The 19,174-nt window shown below is 46.5% G+C and overlaps 1 protein-coding gene across 3 annotated transcripts in view; it reads left to right on the forward strand.

Moving 5' to 3' along the window:
- Positions 1 to 19,174, forward strand: part of WDFY4 (WDFY family member 4) — a 290,937-nt gene that overhangs the window by 202,931 nt on the left and 68,832 nt on the right. For all 3 annotated transcript variants that reach the window (XM_033130918.1, XM_033130921.1, XM_033130920.1), the window contains exons 44-47: positions 8,122 to 8,270; positions 13,125 to 13,245; positions 15,203 to 15,288; positions 16,937 to 16,999. In XM_033130918.1, coding sequence (XP_032986809.1) covers positions 8,122 to 8,270; positions 13,125 to 13,245; positions 15,203 to 15,288; positions 16,937 to 16,999 — 419 coding nt within the window. The remainder of the gene's footprint in view (positions 1 to 8,121; positions 8,271 to 13,124; positions 13,246 to 15,202; positions 15,289 to 16,936; positions 17,000 to 19,174) is intronic.

Raw genomic sequence — 19,174 nt, forward strand, 5'->3', positions numbered from 1 at the left:
GCCAGGCCGCCTCCAGGTGAGCCTGTCCTGGGGCGCCATCCGCAGCACACGCACAGCCTCAGCTCCCCACAGCAGCCGGTTCCCTCCACTGCCTGCCTGCCTCTGGCTGCGTGACTCTGTGATTATTTCTGAGTCCACATGCCATTGCTTCACAGGCTTGGATTCATCCTTGACTCTCCCTTCGCTAACATAGCATTTGTGCTCTGGAAAGATCTGCTGAACTGGAGAGTAAAGCTACGTCAGGAGGCCACGTGCAGGGAGCCTGCGGGTGTGCAGAGAACCTGCGGGTGTGCAGAGGGGCAGTGTGGGGGCGCGGAGAGTGGGCAGCCTGCCTGCAGCTGTGTCCTGGTCTGCTCTTGAGTGCCTGGGGGCCTGGCCTGAGAGGTGGCATGCACTGGGTGGACCTGCCTCAGAGGGGAGCCCTCTGGGAGCAGGTGGGGCGTGGCTAGGCAAAGGCTGGCTGCCACGGCAACTCTACCACTGCCACCAGGGAGGCAAAGGGCAGCTTGGCACAGGGCAGGTGCTCAGAGGTTCATTCTGCTCTTTGTTTATTGCCATCATTGGCAAAAATGTTGATAGATGGACATCTGGAGCCCTCCTGTGTGTGTTCTTCCTACAGCGTCTCATTGAGTCTCACCCTGGTCCTGTGACGGAGGCTTTATCATTTTCATTGTAAAGATAGCAAAAAGAGGGCCCAGTGGGGCCACTAAGTAGAATTGCTGGGATTTCATCCCGGAGCTGTCTTACATGATTTGTTCACGTGATTTTTCACTCTCTGCCGTCTCCCAACTCATTGTGTCGGGCAAGTTACGTAGTCTCCAGCATGCTGTTTTGCAGGAGCCTCCCCATATTGGGGTGTGGAGGTGTTGGCTCCAGGCCCCACAGTGCTTCCAGTGTAACTGTTCTGGTTAATCCTGCCCAGGCAGGCAGGCTATCAGGTCCTTCACCACACACGGCATCTGTGCCTGGGTCATAGCGTGCCAAGCTGCCCGCCTGCCCGAGCCTTAGCCCTGCTTCGCTGTGGCCGTAGCCCGGTCCACTCTGCTTATTGTCAGGGATAGGAACTGGAAGTCGAGGAAGGAAGGGTTATTGCATTGACCCTTGAACCATGAACGTGTTCAAACTAATATACAGAAAGTTTGCCCACAGGAGGGCTGTGTGTGTGTGTGTGCGTAGGTATTTTCTGCATTTCCTGTGCTCATACTTTCTGCTTGTGTTGAGACATTGTAGTAAGTATTGGATGAAACCTGGGAATTCCCCCAATTCAGATGTCTCCAGAAAACCTTTGGGCCTTGTGCCTTTTCTAAACGAAAGCACACCCAGAAGGGGGTGTGGAGGAGGGTGTGCCCGTGCTCAGGAAACCTGGGAGCACCTGCCGTAAGTGCCCATCACATCAAGTGGGCAGGCAGCCTCGTGAGGAGTCCCAGGTTCCTCTTCTCCTGCCATCTCAAAAGCACTTGTCTTTATGGCCTTTGCTGGACACAACCCAGGGGACTCCGGGGTATAACTTCCTTCCTGGCTCCTGGCTGGCCCGTCCCCACCGTCCCCCCAGGAGGGCTCTGCAGGAAGCAGGGGGGCCTGGAGCGCCAGGGTGGCAGCAGCTTCCCTCATTTCTTTGTGTGAACACTGGAGCTCTGATTGCCTCCAGCGATACCTGGGACAGAAATTATTCTGAGCCACCTTCGCGCTGTTGATTAATGATTCCCAGAACCACAAACACAGTTCTCTGTAAACAGCTCTGTTTGACGTGAGGAGTGCTTTTTTAATGCTTGTTAATTGTGGGTCTGAGTCAGACACTGTGCTTTTGGGGATGGTCCCTTGTACCCTCCATGCAGCTGCTCTCGGAAGTGAGGCTTCCGACCCTGTCCAGATCAGGACTCTAGTGAGAGTTGTTTTTGCTATTGCTGTTTTCTTTAATGATAATACATTAAAACTGAAACATTCATTATTTTTTATACAAACTCAGTGTAAAATATTAGTTTGACCTCAATAGAAAAGAATTAGCTCAAAGGGAGTGATTTTCGTTCTGGCCAGCAGAGAGCAGCGGTAAGCTCTTCCCAGGTATTTTTCAGAGGATGTTTGTAGAAGGTGAAGAAATGTGTTAACCATGCCATGGTAGTACAACCATGGATGAATTGCCACGACTGACTGACTTTCTAAACAGTAGAGCTGCACATGTCGTCCCCACTTATCACCTTCTGAGACTCTCTTTGGCATACTTTGTGCATAAGGCCACGCCAGAGCTGGCCTCGCCACTTTGCTGGAATTGCCTCCCTCATGCTTACACACACACCCACCCACCCACACACCCACCCACCCCCCCACACACACACACGTGCACACACCTGACTTTATACTCTAATTACACAGAACTACTTATAACCTCCAAACATGTCCAGCTGGTCAAGACTTTAGGCCTTGGGGTGCTCTGCCCCTGTTTCTAACTTCTTAACTCCTAACCCCAGCCGTATGGTGACGTCACTTCCTTGGGAATCACTTCTCTGATGTCACCTCTGCCCCTCTCTCACCCCATCTGGGCCAGGCGCTCCACGCTGTGCCCCCAGGGTGCCTGCACCTTCCCTGCCACGCTGTACCGGGGACAATTAGTGCTCTCTTCTCTCTCCTGTTACACCACTGTGCCTAACAGCGTGTGGGGCACACACTTAACATTCAACACTTATCTGTTAAATGAATCATGAACAAATGAATGCGTGATGAGCAATATGCTTCATGAGATGAGACCTGATCTTTCATAGACCTGCTGGTGTCCATGGGTCAGTTTCTCGAAGTGCCACCTTTAGATCACCTACATTTGAATCATCTGGGCTGCTTATTAAAATGCAGATTCCACGGCCCTGTGCCTGCTGAATGGGAACTTCTGGGGATGTAGCCTGGGGATATGAACTTTCACAAGCATGCAGGTGATTTTCAGACATACTAATTCTTCAAATAAATACCTGAGATCCATGAGTCCAGGATTTACAATATTCAGAGCTGCCCCGGCTGGAAATATGCCTCACTTTCAATCAGTCGCCAACAAGCAGATCCTTAGTAAATGCCGTTTATGCTAGAAACTGCGCTTCAAACTGTCTTTGGAACTGGAAAAGCATTCACTTTACCCTGCTGCAGTTTCCATCCTTCTCCATCTGGTCTCCTCCGAGTGGCAGAGAAAGGCTGGCAGGCATATCTGCTTCCAGTCTTGCTGTGGAAGTGGCACCTGCAGGCAGGCAGGGGGCATTCCTGCTCCTTGTCGCTGCCTAGAAAGATGACTGATGGAAAGAGATCCACATACTGTGTTTCTTCTCAGATTTGCCACATTGGTACATAAAAATAGTACCCTCATTTTTCTGTCATACGTTGGTTATTAGTGTGACTGAATGCTCCATCTAAAAATGATCAAGGTATTAATAGAAAGAGTAGATGCCAGACTTCATAGGTAGCCAACATAAGTGTAATTTATATCATCTCCTTCCTTTTTGATACCTAACCTTTTCTCAGCAATCTGTGTTTTGTTTGTTAGTTTGTTTTTTGAAAAATGACATACTCATTCCATATGCCAGTATAACAGAACGTATTGATAACAAGGCCTAGGCGAACAGAAGATGTACGAAAAGGCACTGCGATACATGTGAGCAAGCTTAAGCTTTCTTTGCAGCAGATTTTCCAGAATTATAAGAAAATGTACACATTAGCTCTGTTCTAGGCAGCGTAGATGACAGCTCTGCATCTCAGTTTTCATGCCATAAAATTAGGGCATCGCACTAAACTGCAGGTGAATGATGTGGGAAAGAACTTCTGAGAGCCTCCAGCTGACCTTCCCCTTGTGCAGACACGCACCCGGAGGCCTAGCTCCAGGAGGATCTGCTGCCATGGGCTCCCGTGGAGCGTCCCAGCACATCGTTGCCCCTCTAGCTTCAGCCCTGGGATTTTGGGGTTCCCAGACGAACTGCTCCTTATACACAGGTCCAGATGTGGCCACATGCCTATCCAGGAATGAAAGTATCTCATCTAGCCAATCTTAAAAAAGTTATTTTCATGAAGCAGAAGTTCCACTCCTTCTAAGGTGATCGATAGAATCATGGCATGAGAGATTTCTTAATCACGAGTAAACTTGGGATGGAGCCCTCCCGGCACTGATTTAAATGGAAGAGCAGGTAATAGTTCACTTGGGTTCATTTCTCAGTTTTTAAAATGCCATTCTTTTCTAGCAAAATCAATTTTTGAGCTATTAACCCAGCTCTCACCAGACATTTTTCTTGTGGTTTGGGTTCTTCTGGTTGTTACTTAGTTCTCCCCAAAGGAAAGCACCAGGACATCATGGGAATGTGCTCCAGCCTCTGCTGTTGGCACTGCAGAGGTCGGGGGAGGGTGGGGCACCACGGGGAGTGAGAGGTTTAGAGATACGTAGGCCAGCGCTGATGTCGCCATGCCACATCTCCCCGTGGAAAGTGTACGCACCCTGGCATAGCCCTCCTTACGGTGCTGGTGGGAGTGTAAATTGGTGCCACCTTGCAGGACGGCCATCTGGCAATAGTAAGCAGAATTGAAAATGCCCACATCCTGGACTTGAAATTCTACTTCTAGGAATTTAACTTACAGGTGTACTTATGTGTTTAAAGTGACATATATACAGGATGGTCACTGAAGCATCACTTATCAAAACATTTGCAAACAACACTAATCAGTAGGGTTGGTCGAATAACTTGTAGTACATCCATGCAAGGGAGTGTCTGCACCTACTAATAAGAGTGATTTGGAAGGGTCTCCAAGGTGGGCTGTTAAAGGTGCAGAACACTAAACATATGAATATGCTATTTGTGTAAAATAAGAGACCATATATAAAACTTGCTTACTTAGGTATTCATAGGATCTCTTGGGAAGAATATATTGTAGGAGAGACGAAGCTTTTCTTCTACCCTCTTATTAGAGTATCCAGCTAGGTCTGAGAATTGAATTGGCAGAAGACAGATTAGCAGGAGAAAAGCATACAAATTTTATTTTTACGTGTACATGGGAGATTTCACAGGAAAATGAAGAGCTCAGAAGTGGCCCGGCTTAACTGAGTAGTAATTGTGAAAAAAACTAAAATATAGAAGGAAGATAAGGGTTAGTTTAACAAGTTTTGTTTGGACAGATTTCTCTCTTGGCCTTGAGTCCCCATCTCTGGTGATGAAAATGTTCTTTTCCTTTTGGCATAGGGAGGACATCTTTCATATGGGAATTTTATCTCCTGCATTCAGGAAGAAAAGGGGAGGCCCGAGTGCCCTTCTTGTACCCACTATTTTTCAAGTGTCTTTAGCTCAAAATAATTCTTATGCCAAGGTGGCATATTTTGGGGTGGCATATGTGGTACCCTTCAATACTATAACATGGTAATGGTGGTTGCCTCTTGGCCAGGCTTTTAGGGAAGCTGGGGGACTCAACTCAATTGCCTAAGTCCCAAAGTAGACATTTATCTTCAGTCATATATATATATATATATATATATATATATATATACGCATATATATATATATATACGCACACATATATGCACATATATATTCCTTTATATATATATATATATATATATATATATAGGATTATATAGATATATGTGTGTGTGTGTGTGTGTGTGTGTGTGTGTGTGTGTGTATATATATATGGCGGGGGTGCCAAAAATGTACACATTTTAAGAGATGTTATCTATGTATTATTTTTTGAAGTTGAATTGAATTACGGTAGCAATGTATAGTATGACGTTCACTCAAAAGGTGGCATTAATCAAATGAATGCTAGCGTCATTTATTGCATCACAATTTTAATACAGTTATTTTATTTCTTAAAATGTATATACATTTTTTGGCACTCTCTGATATATACGTTAGTTTTCCTTTTCCACAGTTTTTCTCGTAGCATTACTGTTACTTCTTGTTTAGATTCAACCACTTCTCCCCTTTCCCTCTGCCACCCTGTCCAAAGCCATCAACCCCCCACAGAACCACTGAAATGGCCACATGACTGATCACCCTCCTTCCACGCTTGGCTCTTTCCAATCTATTCTCTGCCTGGTAGTCAGTGTCATTTTCTAGAAATGACACCTGCATGGCTTTCTAGAATAAAGCCTAGTGGCCTTACCAAGGCATCTAAGGCCCCCTGTGATCTGTATATTCCTACTTTCCAATGTCATGTCTGCCACACTGACCTCTTCTGCTCCCCTTCCCTTTTCTGCCTCCCTGCCTCTGGGCTCTGAATGGGCTATTCTCTTTCCCTGAAATGTTTTCTCCCAGCTTTGCCATGCCTGCCCAATTTCCATCCTTCAATTCTCAGGGTTTTCCTAAAATAGTGTCCCCTCAAGTTTCTCTCTGCCTTATCATCACCCTGTTATTTATTTTCTCGCAGCACATATCATGATTTGTAATTATTTATTGGTTGACATATATGTCTATTATCCATCTTCCCCCACTGGACTTTAAGTCCCATGAGAATTGGGTTCTTGTTTATCTTGTCCCTCCCTCTATCCCCAAAGTGTGAATGAGAGCCTGGCATGTAGTAGGTGCTGGGTCCATAACAGTCGAATTGATGAACGTCTGGATGGGGGAATGCAGTTGGAAATGAGTCCACGTGGAACATGGCTCTGAAGGTGGTTTGAGGGCCAGCTCCAGGAGAGGCAGGGAGAGCTCGCTGCCCGCAGCAGGCGTGGGTTCCAGGAACCAAGACCCTGGGCTCGTCCTTACCTAGGAAAACTAGTGCAGTGATAACCCGTCCTGGATTGTAGTGGTTAATGCTTATCTTAGAACAAACCCTTGGTGAGTCTCGGCCCTCCCTTTGACTCATCCCATTTGATACAGGAGTTGGACAATTGGTACCCAGGGCCTGCTTTCCAGGGTTCATCACTGCGGCCTCATCCTTGCTTCCAAAGTGAGGATGCTGAGCTTCAGTCCCGGGCTCTGCTGCTTATCAGGTGACTGATCATTGGTGAGATTCTCACCTCTGGGACCTCGCTTTGTTTCGTCTCTGAATTAGAGTTGTAAAACATCCCTCGCCCAATTGTAAGGATTTTATTGCTTAATATGTGTAAAATGTTTACAGTAGTCATCTGGTAGGCAGTCAAAAGAACACCAGTTCTTCTTGCATATAACTGGGATTAGCACAGAATGACCCTGAGCAAGTGTTGGCCTTGGCCTTACTCTTTGTCCATGTGGGCTCTCCTCATCTAGAATTTATTATTTATTCCCTCACTCATTCCTTCAGAAATGTATTCCATGTAAGGACCCACTTAGTCCTACTTCATGCAGGACTCTGGGTCACACCCAGACACTGTCCCAGGTCAGAATCCCTGGAAAGCCAACTATGAGCCCGAGATGGGCGCACAGGAAGCGTACTGGGAGTGAGGGTTACAGGACTGGCAAAAGAGGGGGTGCAACTCCGACGAAGTCTCAGCAGAGGCCTCCACTGCCTCCGTGGATACAGCTGTTGGGTACAGGCTGCCCCTGGGAAGGGGATGTGACCTTTGGCTCAGTGCTCTCCTTCGCTGAGGCAGTTCTGGAAAGCTGCCAACATTTCCAGCTGCAGAGAGAATGGACACTTAATTCTGAAAGGACGGGTCTGGGAGCAGCACATCCCTCCTCGTCACACACCTTGGACTAGCCTTGGTCTTGTACACAGCAGTACCAGGCTTGAACTTGTGCTTCTAGACAGACCCGGTTCCAGTCCTGACTCAGCCCCTTTCCAGCTGGTCACTGGACAAGGTCCTTGGCCCCTGTCACTAAGGGATGCCTTGTACCTCACAAACATGCCTCACTGTTAATTATGGAATGTTTAGTACAGTTGTGGAGGAGCTTAAGTGAGAGAAAGAATGTCAGTATTCCCAGTACAGCAATAAACATCCATCCACGTGCCTTGGTGTGGGTGTGGGTGGCCTTGGGTAGATGAAATAAGTAAAGAGGTGTTGGGTGTAGAAGCGCCACATAAACTGTGAAGAGCCGTACAGCTCTGGGCAGTGGCTCTGTCATTCTTACAGGGACCTGCTCTCACTTCCAAGTGCCCAGTGGGTGACGGTCTCCGCCCTCCTGCCCTCCATAAGAATAATAGACACGCTTTGCTTGCCCATGGTCTGACTCTGGCGCTCTCTTCCTCCAGGTGACACAGAAGTACTCTCTGGTGATCGTGCAGGGCCACCTGGTCTCCGAAGGGCTCCTGCTCTTTGGCCACCAGCACTTTTACATCTGCGAGAACTTCACACTCTCTCCCGTCGGCGATGTCTACTGCACCCGCCACTGCTTATCCAAGTGAGTTCTCACCTCTCCCAGCAGATTCGTCCCTGAGCCCCAATCTTCCTCCTCAGTTACCCCACTCCTGCCCCTCCCACCTTGTTCTGGCTGTGGACTTACATTTGGGCCTGAAACTGAACCATGAGATAAAGTAGAACAACCCAAAGCATAGGCATCCATGACTGTAGTTCCCCAAAGCTAAAACCTGGAGTGGAACACCATATGGCAGCTCCTCATGCCTCTGCTGATGGGGAGTACAGCACAGACAAAAGGGGGTCTCCCCTTAGGTTATTTTCGTAATAGCATCCAGTTCTATGAGCTTATTCACTCAAAAACTTGTTGATCGCTCATTCTTATGTAATGCATCATGCATGGCCCCTTCATGTCTAGCAGCATAAACAGTTTGTTTTGGAAAGAGTTTGGGGCACCCTAGCATTACAGAACAAAATATATGTTATGGGAAGACTCTTGGGCTTTACACTGAAGAGGTGGTGTGAGCCTGGTGTGGTAACGGAGGGCTATTTGAGGAAGTGGGCTAAGATCTGGGTCTTAAAGAATGGGTGAGATTTGGGGAAACATTTGAAGAATCATTTTTATACCAACTAACACCAAAGGTCTTTGGCAGGAAATTCTGAGGTATTTTTTTTTTAATCAAATTTGTTTGGCTATTTGGGTTCAATCAAGCACTTGCTAATTAATTCTCTTGTGTTTATAGAGTACAGCCATTCAAAATAAAATTGACCATGTTCATACTTTTGCTAGAAGTTAAGTTGTCAACTTGTATTTTTTTATTTGATCATTGCTTTTTTTAATTAGTTTCATGTGTACAAAACATTGTAATAGTTAGACATTTATCATTTATACCCCTCACAAAGTGATAACCCTCCTCCCGCAATCTACTACCCGTCTCATATTGCACACAGCCATTACATTTCCACTGTCTATTCCTTATGCTGTACTCCACTTCTTTATATATAATTATATATATATATATTATATAAATTATATATATATAAAATTATAGTTGACATTCATTATTGATCATTGCTTTTGAAGAAATTTGGATAAAGATTTTTTTCATTCAGAGATAAGCCTTGACTTTCCTCGTTAGCCAAGTATTAAATGATGACAAGAAGACCTCTTAGCCAGTGGCTCGCAAATCACCTGGAAGGCTTGTTAAAACAGGCTCCCGGGACCTGCCTTTCCCCCCATTTCTAATTTGGCAGCTCTGGGGTAGGGCCTGAGATTTTAACAAGTTCTCTGATGAAGCTGATGCTACCAGTCTGGGACCACATTTGGAGAACCACTTTTTTAGACCATTGACAGAGGAGCCACTTGCCAATAACTCAGAATTTTAATTCCCAGTTGTCACATCATTGCAAGCCTGTGTCCAAAAGCTGGAATTTAAGGAATGTGGAAGAAGAGATGTCAGCCACTCTCCCTTGATTTAGATTTGCTTTAAAATGCTTGGCATTTTTCTCTCTGCTAATTTCCATCTTTTATTCATACGAAACATTCACCTCTGTGCTTTTCCAAGGCAGGAGAAGCATAATTAATACTTGGCACACACATCCCATCTTATTGCTCATGTTTTATTGATACTGATCAATATGGACAATGGGTCTGCAGACTTGCCTTTCTGAGAGCTGATGAAAGCTTTCTACTCTACCTATATGCGTGGCGTGCCCATGTAATGACTGGCACAATCCATTGCTTCACTCTCTACTTCTGGTTTAAATCGAGTTAGTGTTAGATAAGATCTTATTGATCAGCTAAATTGTGTTTATGAGGTGCATCTAATCATGATCAAATTGACTATATCTGCACTTTTAATAGAAGCCCAGACGTCAGGTTGTATGTACTCACTTGATTTGGAATGACAAGGGAGACTTCCCATGTCTGGAAATGTACTTTTCTAGAAAGCATGTAGGAGTATAGTGAGAACAAATTACTACCCTGGAATATCCTTTGGGGATTACATAGGTAATTTTAGTCACCATACCTCAATGAAGTATGTGTTAACCAGACAGTGCTTTCTCTCTGAGGTCTTGTCTACTGCTCTAAGAAACTTCTGGCATGCATGCAGACGTGGTTCTCAGAGACAGGCTATTAGATCATGTCAGATCAATGGGGATTAAGTCTTATTTTGACCATGGAGACTAAGGAAGATACATAAATAAGACAGTTAAAAATAAAGCTAAGTCAACCCTGAAATGTTTCTCCTGAAAGACTGCCATCAAATTGAGTATTGTTGAGCATTAGACCTTGAAAGAGGCTCTCTGATGTACCATAAAAATATCCCAAAGGAAGCTCAAGAACACTGCACATCCTCCAGCAGAGACTGGACTTTGTGCTTTAGAATTTTCCTCAGAAACTAAGAACCTTTCTAGAAGGTTATATTTTACTGAATAGGGTGACTGTATTAGGTTGCTAGGACTGCTGTAACAAAGTACCAAAAGCTAGGTGGCTTTAAAAATCAGAAATGTATTGTCCCAGAGTCCTGGATGCCAGAAGTCAAGTATCAAGCTGTGGTGGCCACTCCCTCTCTAGAACTCTAGGGGAGGATCCTTCCTTGCCTCTTCTCGCCTCTGGTGTTTCCCCTCAATCATTGGTGTTCATTGGCTTATAGATACGTCACTCAGTCACATGGCCATCTGCTCTCTGTGTGTCTTCACACGATCTTCCCTGTTTGTATCTGACCCTGTGTCCGAGTTTCCTCTTTATATAAAAAGACTAGTCACAGAGCTTTAGGGCCATTTTAGTGACCTCATTTTCATTTTATTACCTCTGGTATTGACCTATTTCTAAATTAAGACTCATTCTGAGGAATTGGGGGTGAGGACTTCCACATACATCTTTTTGGGGGACACAATTCAACCCATGACAGTGACAGTCCAGCCCACAAGGTATTGCATTTGGTTCATTTGGTGGTAATCCAAATCATCCAATTAGCTGTTTGTGATTGGGTGTTTTTAGTCAGATGGTTCCTCCATATCAGCAAGCATTTTAAGGCATCATTTCTCTGTTTAGTTCAATTTGACAAATACTTATTACAAATCTGTCTTGTCCCATTCACTGTGGGATGAGTCTGGTAAAGAGTTGACGATGTAGTGAATTATTCTGGGTATAAATTCTAGGTGTGAATCCTGACAATAATTGGGTATTGGATAATAATAATTGGATACTGGAGTTCCAGTTGGATCTGTCATTCTCACCAGTGCCTTGATCCGGGACACTGTTTGACCTAAGCCAAGGATAGGAACTAGAATTACCTCCATGACCTCTCTGAGAGTCAGAGAAGTTTATGGGAAGCTCAGCTTAGCCCCAGAAGGAGGCATTAATAATGAACAAAGTGCCTCAGCCAGTAGGAGGTTTGAATTAAAGCATGTAGGTAGAAGCATCCAGAACCAAAGCCCCATTTGTATTGATCAATCCTCCAGCAACGTGGCTCGGAGCAGGAGACCTGAGAGAATTGTCTTAAGAAGGGGCAGGAGGAGCTTCCAAGGGCTGGCGCCCACATCCTTAAGGCTGGCTGTGCATGAGGCTAAACAGTTATCTCAGGCTGCATCCCCCACAGGTGGTCTTCCCTTCTATCCAGCAGTGAATGAGGCATAATGTGCAGGTCCAAACTCTTAGCACCGCAGATGCTGCTGGGCCATCACCCTGGCCATTGATTGGAGAAGTCCTGCTGGCCTGAGGGAGGGAGGGCCTGATCTCTTTCTCAGATGCCTGGCAAGGAGGTCCCATGTGTGGCCCACCCTGTCAGCTGGGCAGTGAGGGCTGCACTTGGAGTCAGGATGGGGTGGAGCTGAAACACAGTCTTCTCACCCTTTCTGCCACCTTGCACTGGTGCGGGGCTCTTTCACCTCTTGGTTCTTTGGGTCTGTGGTGGCACATAGGCTTCTTGGAGGCAGAGGTGTTTGGGAGGCCCTGTATCTCTCAGGTCCTAAAAGGGCGTTTTATCAGAATATCTGTGGTCATATGCACAATCTAAAATTACCACATAGCTCAGATGTTGAGAAATGTAACTGTCCATAACTGAAATCATGTTTATTTCTCAAGTTCCCTTTGCATTGGTGGTGAAAATTTCATCTGGTTACCTGAAGACATTTCGGTTACATCCAGCATCAAAATTGTTCTCTTTGGTATAAATACTTATTAAATTCATGAGTCTCCTTTCTGTCTCCCCTGTTCTTCCCAAGGGGAGTCATTCTGACCTCTGGGAGCGGCATCTGGCCTGGCCTCAGCTGCCATGTCTGGTCCCTGGCTCTGGGCACGTGCTCTAGGGTCCACCGCTGAGGCTGTGCTCGTTGTTTCTCAGCCCATCGGCATCTCAGCCCGGCTAGACCACCCTTTGGTGGCTCAGCGATTCTCTGCCACTTTCTCCTGTGCTGGACTAGATGCCACCCCGATGTGGTGGTCTCCCCGCCCGCCAGGCCCCTGAGGTCATGCTGATCACAGGCTTCTTAAGGAACCTCATCATCTTTCTGCGCTTTGTTCCCAAGGCCAAAATTTCTCCCAACATGACTAGGGTATCTCTTTCACTCTTCCCCCACCCCCTCAACCCATTTCTGACCACTGTACCCAGAAAGAGTTCTCACATGCACGCTCCGCACCACGCGCCGCTGTCCGTTCTGGAGGCTGTCCCTTGCCTTGCTGTCCCTCACTAGGTGGGGCTGATGCCTGTCCTACTCCCCAGGGCAGGGCTGATGAGGACAGGTGCTCAGGGTTTACCAGGTCAGTGGATGCCGGCACCTTGGTCAGCACCCAGACCATAGCACCCGGAGCCCCAGAAATTCAGGCAGGGCTATGGGACAGGAAGCGACAAGTCTACCAGATGCCCTCTCACTGAATGTCTTACTTCCTTTACAGCATCAGCGACCCATTCATGTTCAACCTGTGCAGCAAAGACAGGTCCTGCGACCATTACTCGTGCGAGCGCCACAGCTATGGTGAGCTCAGGGAGCTCCGCCAGACCCGCTTCCTCTTGCAGGTATGCCCCAGGGAGGGAGCAATGGTGGGACCATCTCTTCATGGGACAATGGTCCAGGTGCCATCAACGCCCCGTCTAAATGTGAGGGACACAGCTCCGTGAGCCCCTTCATGCCTGTGCATAGCCCAGTGTCCTTTGGGACACACCTGTGAATTTTCCAGGCTTCTTGGGCCTGCTCCCCAAGCTCTGAGTTCTTACTTCTTCACTCTCTCCCCAGTCCCTGCCCTCTTTCTCCTTATTGTGTCATTTATGATCCAGCCTCTTGGCTTTCTTTTTCCCTTGACGTGCCCCAGAGCTGCTTTGGGTATTCAGGGATGCAGGACAGGGAGGCAGGGCAGGGCAGGCCGTTGTCTCAGGGCAGAGCTGATGGTAGTTGAGTGCCAGTCTGCCGTCTTCTGACCCCACGGACCCCCTCCTGGCGGCAGTCCCTCCCACAGCCTCACCTCTCTCTGAGCTCTTGGGAATTCCCTGGGGCAAGAGGTTTAGAGATCTCCCGATTGTCCCCTCACACTAGGGTCCCAGAGCCTCGCCCAGCGCCTCTGAGGGCTCCCCCAGGTGGTGAGCAGAGCTGAGTGCTTTCAGAGGCACCGCTCTACTGTCAGCTAGTCACAACCTACCAGCTGCTGGCTTCTGGCCCGCTCTCTCCCTCTCTCCACCACACTCCTCTGCTTTTGCCTACACAGGGTTGGCTCTCATTTTGCCTGACCTTACTGTGCTTCTTTCCAAGGAGATGAGTTAGAAGGGGACAAGTTGAAAGTCCCTGAACGTTCTGGGCAGTGCAGCCAGCGTGGACCTAGTCCCTACCACGGCTCTGCCACCTTGGCACAACTGGGTACCTCTCCCTCCAGTGGACCGGGACCATATCTTCTCTTTTCCATCAGTACATATATAGCACTTAGCGCATTTTTGGGCTTTGTATCAAAACTTATTTTTTATGACTGTATATCTACCTTACAGGTTATATATAGTAGCAAACAGGTATCAATAAGTGAGCTTCCCCCCAGTAAACGGTGATTGTTTCCAGACGGTTGTCTAGCCTGAGAGTGGTATAAGCTGGAAGTGGGGCCGGCATGTGTGTGCACAGCTAGGTGTGGCATAAGAGCTCTGTGAGCAAGGCCCCCATTTGTCCAGCCCTGGGTTCTCCCGGGAGAAAGTCCGAGCCTGGGCACGTGAGGTTGCTGGGGCAAGCCATAGCCTCGGGAGATTGAATATCCATCGTCTATTGGCACATTATTTATATGTATATTTATAGAGAACAATCCGGGGTGCTCACGTGCACCTGTAGAGGAGAGAGGCTTTGCATTATCATTATAAATACTTTCCCTCTGCTCTGGAGCCCAATGAACTGCACTGTGAGAACTCACCTCCAGCCAGGTAGAAGCAGGGCCTGACTCTTGTTGGATGCAGCACCTCATCTCTGCGTCTGACCCTGACCCTCCACATTTGTCCTCCACGCCCAGGCCTCACCCCTCCTGGCCTCTCCCTCCAGCCCTGACTCCATCTCATCCCAGATGTGGACTCACCCTGTCCTATTCCAAATCTGTTATCCATGTAGTGTGGATTAGAAGGGACGGAGAGAGGGAGGGAGGCAGGAAAGGAAAAAGAAAGGAAATCATGCAGAGTTCCTTTAGGCATTAACCCTTGAAACAATGTTGCTATGTCAGCGTGGCCACATTGACAAAGGGATTCTCAGCGGATTTTCATTGCTCAGGAGGTAGGTCTCCATCTTCTGTAAATCAGTCATTTATGGGAAACTGAGTCTCTCATTTCTCAAGTTCTGTTCTCCTGCGGGTGCATGTGTGAGATTCTCCATTTCATATCCTCTGGTCCCGTTTTAGATTGAAATCCTTGCACACCTGACACGGAGACACACAGGACCTACTACCAGTGGCTCCGTTGCTGGGGGTGTCTTCGTTCCAGGAAACTTCAGGAGCAGTAAAAGGGTTTCTCTTTATAGGACATCGCCCTGGAGATCTTTTTCCGAAATGGATATTCCAAATTTCTTGTCTTCCACAACAGTGATCGGAGTAAGGTCTTCAAAAGGTAAGGGCTTCAAAATCCTCTTCTAAGGGAAACTGATCATGAGCTGAGTGCAGCTCTGTTCTCAGGAGACTTGTTCTCAACCCACAGTGAGCAGGATTTAGGTTAGACACAAGGAAGAACTTACTGACCCACAGGGCTTTTGAATTATGGAACAAACTATAGAGAAAACTATAGAAACACGTTTTCTTTCTTTCTTTTTTAAATTAAAATTTATTGGGGCGACAATTGTTAGTAAAATTACACAGATTTCAGGTGTACAATTCTGTAATACATTATCTATATCTCACATTGTGTTTTCACCACCCAGAGTCAGTTCAGAAGCATGTTTTCTAAATCCTGGGACAGAGGCTCCATTCCATGGACTGAAGTAGTTTAGGACAGTAATGACTTAAGGAAGAAAAAATTGTGCAGACACAACATATTTAAGAAACTGGCTGTTTAATGGGCCTTCCAGAATTTTCTGGCTTTGATTTTCTATTTTTCCAAGTAATTTTTTTTAACTTAATCTTTCTTTTTGATCCCAGTTGCCAATTTCAGTTGTTCTAATTTTATATTTTATTGGAAAGAATTCCAAACACTGATTTCCACTTCAGCATGGAACATCTTTTTTTCTTACAGAAAGAAGCCTGCTGTTTTAGTTTAACGTCTTTTTCTCCAAATAGATTAATCAATCTAAAAAAAATTAAGCTAAGAAAATATTAGTACCAATGGTTATTTATTTTTATTGCAATTTAAGTTATAAATATGAGACTTGTAGAGAATCTAGAAGGGACAGAAAACGAGGTGGGTTCCTAGCCATAAGCAGACCACACGGAAGTTGGACCCACCGGTGGGGGGTGCTGCCTGGTTTCACTTGGGGCTGGAAGTTCTGAGGTGAGATTTGACATCCCGACCTGAATGTCCCTGGTCACTCTGTGCTCAGAGGTTCTAGCCTTGCCTTCCTGTTGGCCCTGACCAGTCCCTGGCACCATGACCAGCTGCTGGGTCCAAAGGGCAGAGCCAGAGTGGAGAAAAACAACTCCCACAGAGAGGCTGTTAACGCCAGCTCTGGGCACGTCTCCATAGACTGTCGTGTCCCGTTGAGGTTCTTCTGAGGACTGCTGTTGGATCACCTCCTAAAATTGTCTTCGGGTTCCATTTTAGACAAAAGTGAAGAAGCAGACATGCAATGCTGAACCTCATGTTCATGTTCCCTTGTGATTTCTGGGTATTCAAGTTGTTCACGGTTAATCTAGAAGGCTTCTCCATCTGTAGCTCAGGCAGTGAACGTGGCCTAACCGCGCCCTCCCCTGCTCGAGGAGCCCACAGTTAAGATGGTATTTGTCCCTAGAGTAAAGCAGTGGTTTGTGAAACTGACAATGGAGAAGTCCAGTCCTAGCCCAGAGGAAGTATCTAAACCATGTAGTTTTTACTGTAGCTATTGTTTTATTGTTATGATTGTTGTCATCAAGGCTGGAGTGTGCAATGCCGGAAGGTGCTAAGGGGTGCCTCAGAGATGCACGCAGGTCTGGTGTTCAAGAACTGGGGGCAGGACAGGGCTGGAGAGGCAAGAATGGACCCAGCCTCCCACCTGGCTCTGCAGACATGTTCCTGGTGGTGGAAGAATCTTGCCTGTACTGATAGAATGATCCTTTCCTTTTTTGTTTAGCTTCTGCTCTTTCCAACCCAGCTTGAAGGGGAAAAGCGTAACGGAGGACCCCCTGAATCTAAGGTAACTGTGTGGGGAGGAGTGCAGCCGTGCTGTGTGGACATGTGTTGGCCTCGCTTTGATTGTCTTCATTTGCCTGATCCTACTGTAAAGTTGTCGTGCCAGGAGCATGTCAGTCTGCCTTCCCCGTTGTTGATCTCTCTTTCCCACCCCATTTCTCCCTCATCCCCCTCCTGGGGTTCCTTCTGCTAATTATATCTCCAAAAACAGCCTGGATGTCCCACAATGGCAGGAAGAAGCCCTGTACCTGTGGTGGGTGGGGGCAGGTGGCCAAGGAGGTGTCACCCGAGGCCCAGCCTTGGCATTGGGCCTTCAGGCGGGGCTGTGACCAATCGCAGGTCTTTCTTGTACGAGACTCTTGGAAAGCTCAGAAGCTGAGTTGATGTGCGGTGGTGTGAGAATCAGATGTACTTTATGAATCGAAGCTATGTAGTGTCTTTCCCAGGGAATGAAATGCTCACAGCCCTTTCCTACGTACCCGGTTCAGCAGAAGGTCAATTCAGGACCAGTAGGTGCTTTTATTTCCATTAGGAATGAGAATAGAAGGAGGGAGTTGGTGGTTTTCTCCAGGAGTGTGTGGGGATAGGCAGGCAGGGGAGGATGGCCCCAGGAGTGGTATTCAAAATATTTGTGCTGACTACGTGATGGGGACCACCAAGTCATTCAAAATTATTTATCAGTAGTTTATGTGTGGTGTTTGCTACTAGACAGAGCAACAAGCAAAATACTCAAACTCTTCTCTGTCCTTATTGAGTTTACATTTTCATGAGGAAGATAGGAAACAATTTAAATGAGTGAAATACAAAGCATATTAGATAATAAGAATGAAAAGCGAACTAGATAGAGGTTGGGGATTGATTTTAGACAGGGTAAGAGAAGTTCTCACCAAAAAGCAATATTTGAATTAAGACTTGAACAGAGTGAGGAAACAAGTGTACAGATAACTGAGAAAGAACATTTCAGGCTGAGGGAAGAGCAGAGCAAATGCCCCAGGAGTAGCATGGAGGGTGGGCTGGGGCCAGAGTGCTTGGGGGCAGGGCGTCAGTGGGAGGAGATAATGGAGCTGGTTCATGAAAGCCTTGGGGCTACTAGTGGAGTTGGGGTTTCCTTTGAATAATGGGGCGTAGGGGAGGAATGGTGTGACTAACGTGTTTTCAACGGCTTACCTGGCTGCTGTGTGGAGAACAGACCACAGTGGGTCAAAGCAGTGCTTGGTGGCTGGTTAGGGGGCTTTGCAATGACCCAGGGGAGAGGTGATGGCTTGGAACCAGGGGGTGGCCACAAAGACCGTGTGAAATGCTCAGATTACGGACATGTTTTGAAGGTACATCTGATGGGATTTATTGACAAATCCAGTGTGAGTTCTGTGAGTTCTGAAATGCCTTAACTCTTCGTGATGATTGAGAGCTTAAAGTTTCATGATTACTCATAAATTAGCCCTTGACACATGGACAGGGGTCTGTTGATTGCTGCATCTACGTTGTAAGATTGTTTCACATTTAAAAAGAAATAATTACAGATTCACAGGAACTTGAAAAATAACATATCGAGTCCCCATGCAGCCTTCCCTTAATGTCTTCCAATGGTTGCATCTTACGTAGCTATGGTACAATTTTAAAACGGGAAACTGATACTGGTACAGTATATGTGCAGTTTTGGGTCATTGAATCATGTATGTAGGTTTGTGTAACCACCACCACCAGCAACATATGTGATTATTTTTATCACCGCATAGATATCTCTGGTGCTACCACTTTGGGGTCATGTCCACCCTCTACACCCCTCATCTGCCTTAAAGCCTGGCAACCACTGATTTGTCATTTCTGTCGTTTAGAGAATGTTCTCTATACGGAATCATAGAGTATGTGACCTTTGGAGATTGGCCTCTTTATTCAGAGTAATGTCATTGAGATCCACCCGGGTCGTTGCCTGTTTCCATAGTATGTTCCTTTTTACTGCCGAGCAGTATTCCATGCAATGCATATGTCAGAGTTTGTTTAATTGTTTGCCTGTTCAGGGAAACAATTGGTTGTTTCTAGTTTGGAGCCATTACAAATAAGACTACTCACATTTAATGTAATTATTAAAATGTTAGGACAGAGGTCTGCGTTTTGTTTTTTCCTATCTATCTCTGTTATCATTTGTCTATTTTCTTTTTCCTTCCTACCTGTGCATTAC

The sequence above is a fragment of the Rhinolophus ferrumequinum genome, chromosome 16, assembly GCF_004115265.2.
Source record: "Rhinolophus ferrumequinum isolate MPI-CBG mRhiFer1 chromosome 16, mRhiFer1_v1.p, whole genome shotgun sequence".
NCBI classification, from domain to species: Eukaryota; Metazoa; Chordata; class Mammalia; order Chiroptera; family Rhinolophidae; genus Rhinolophus; species Rhinolophus ferrumequinum.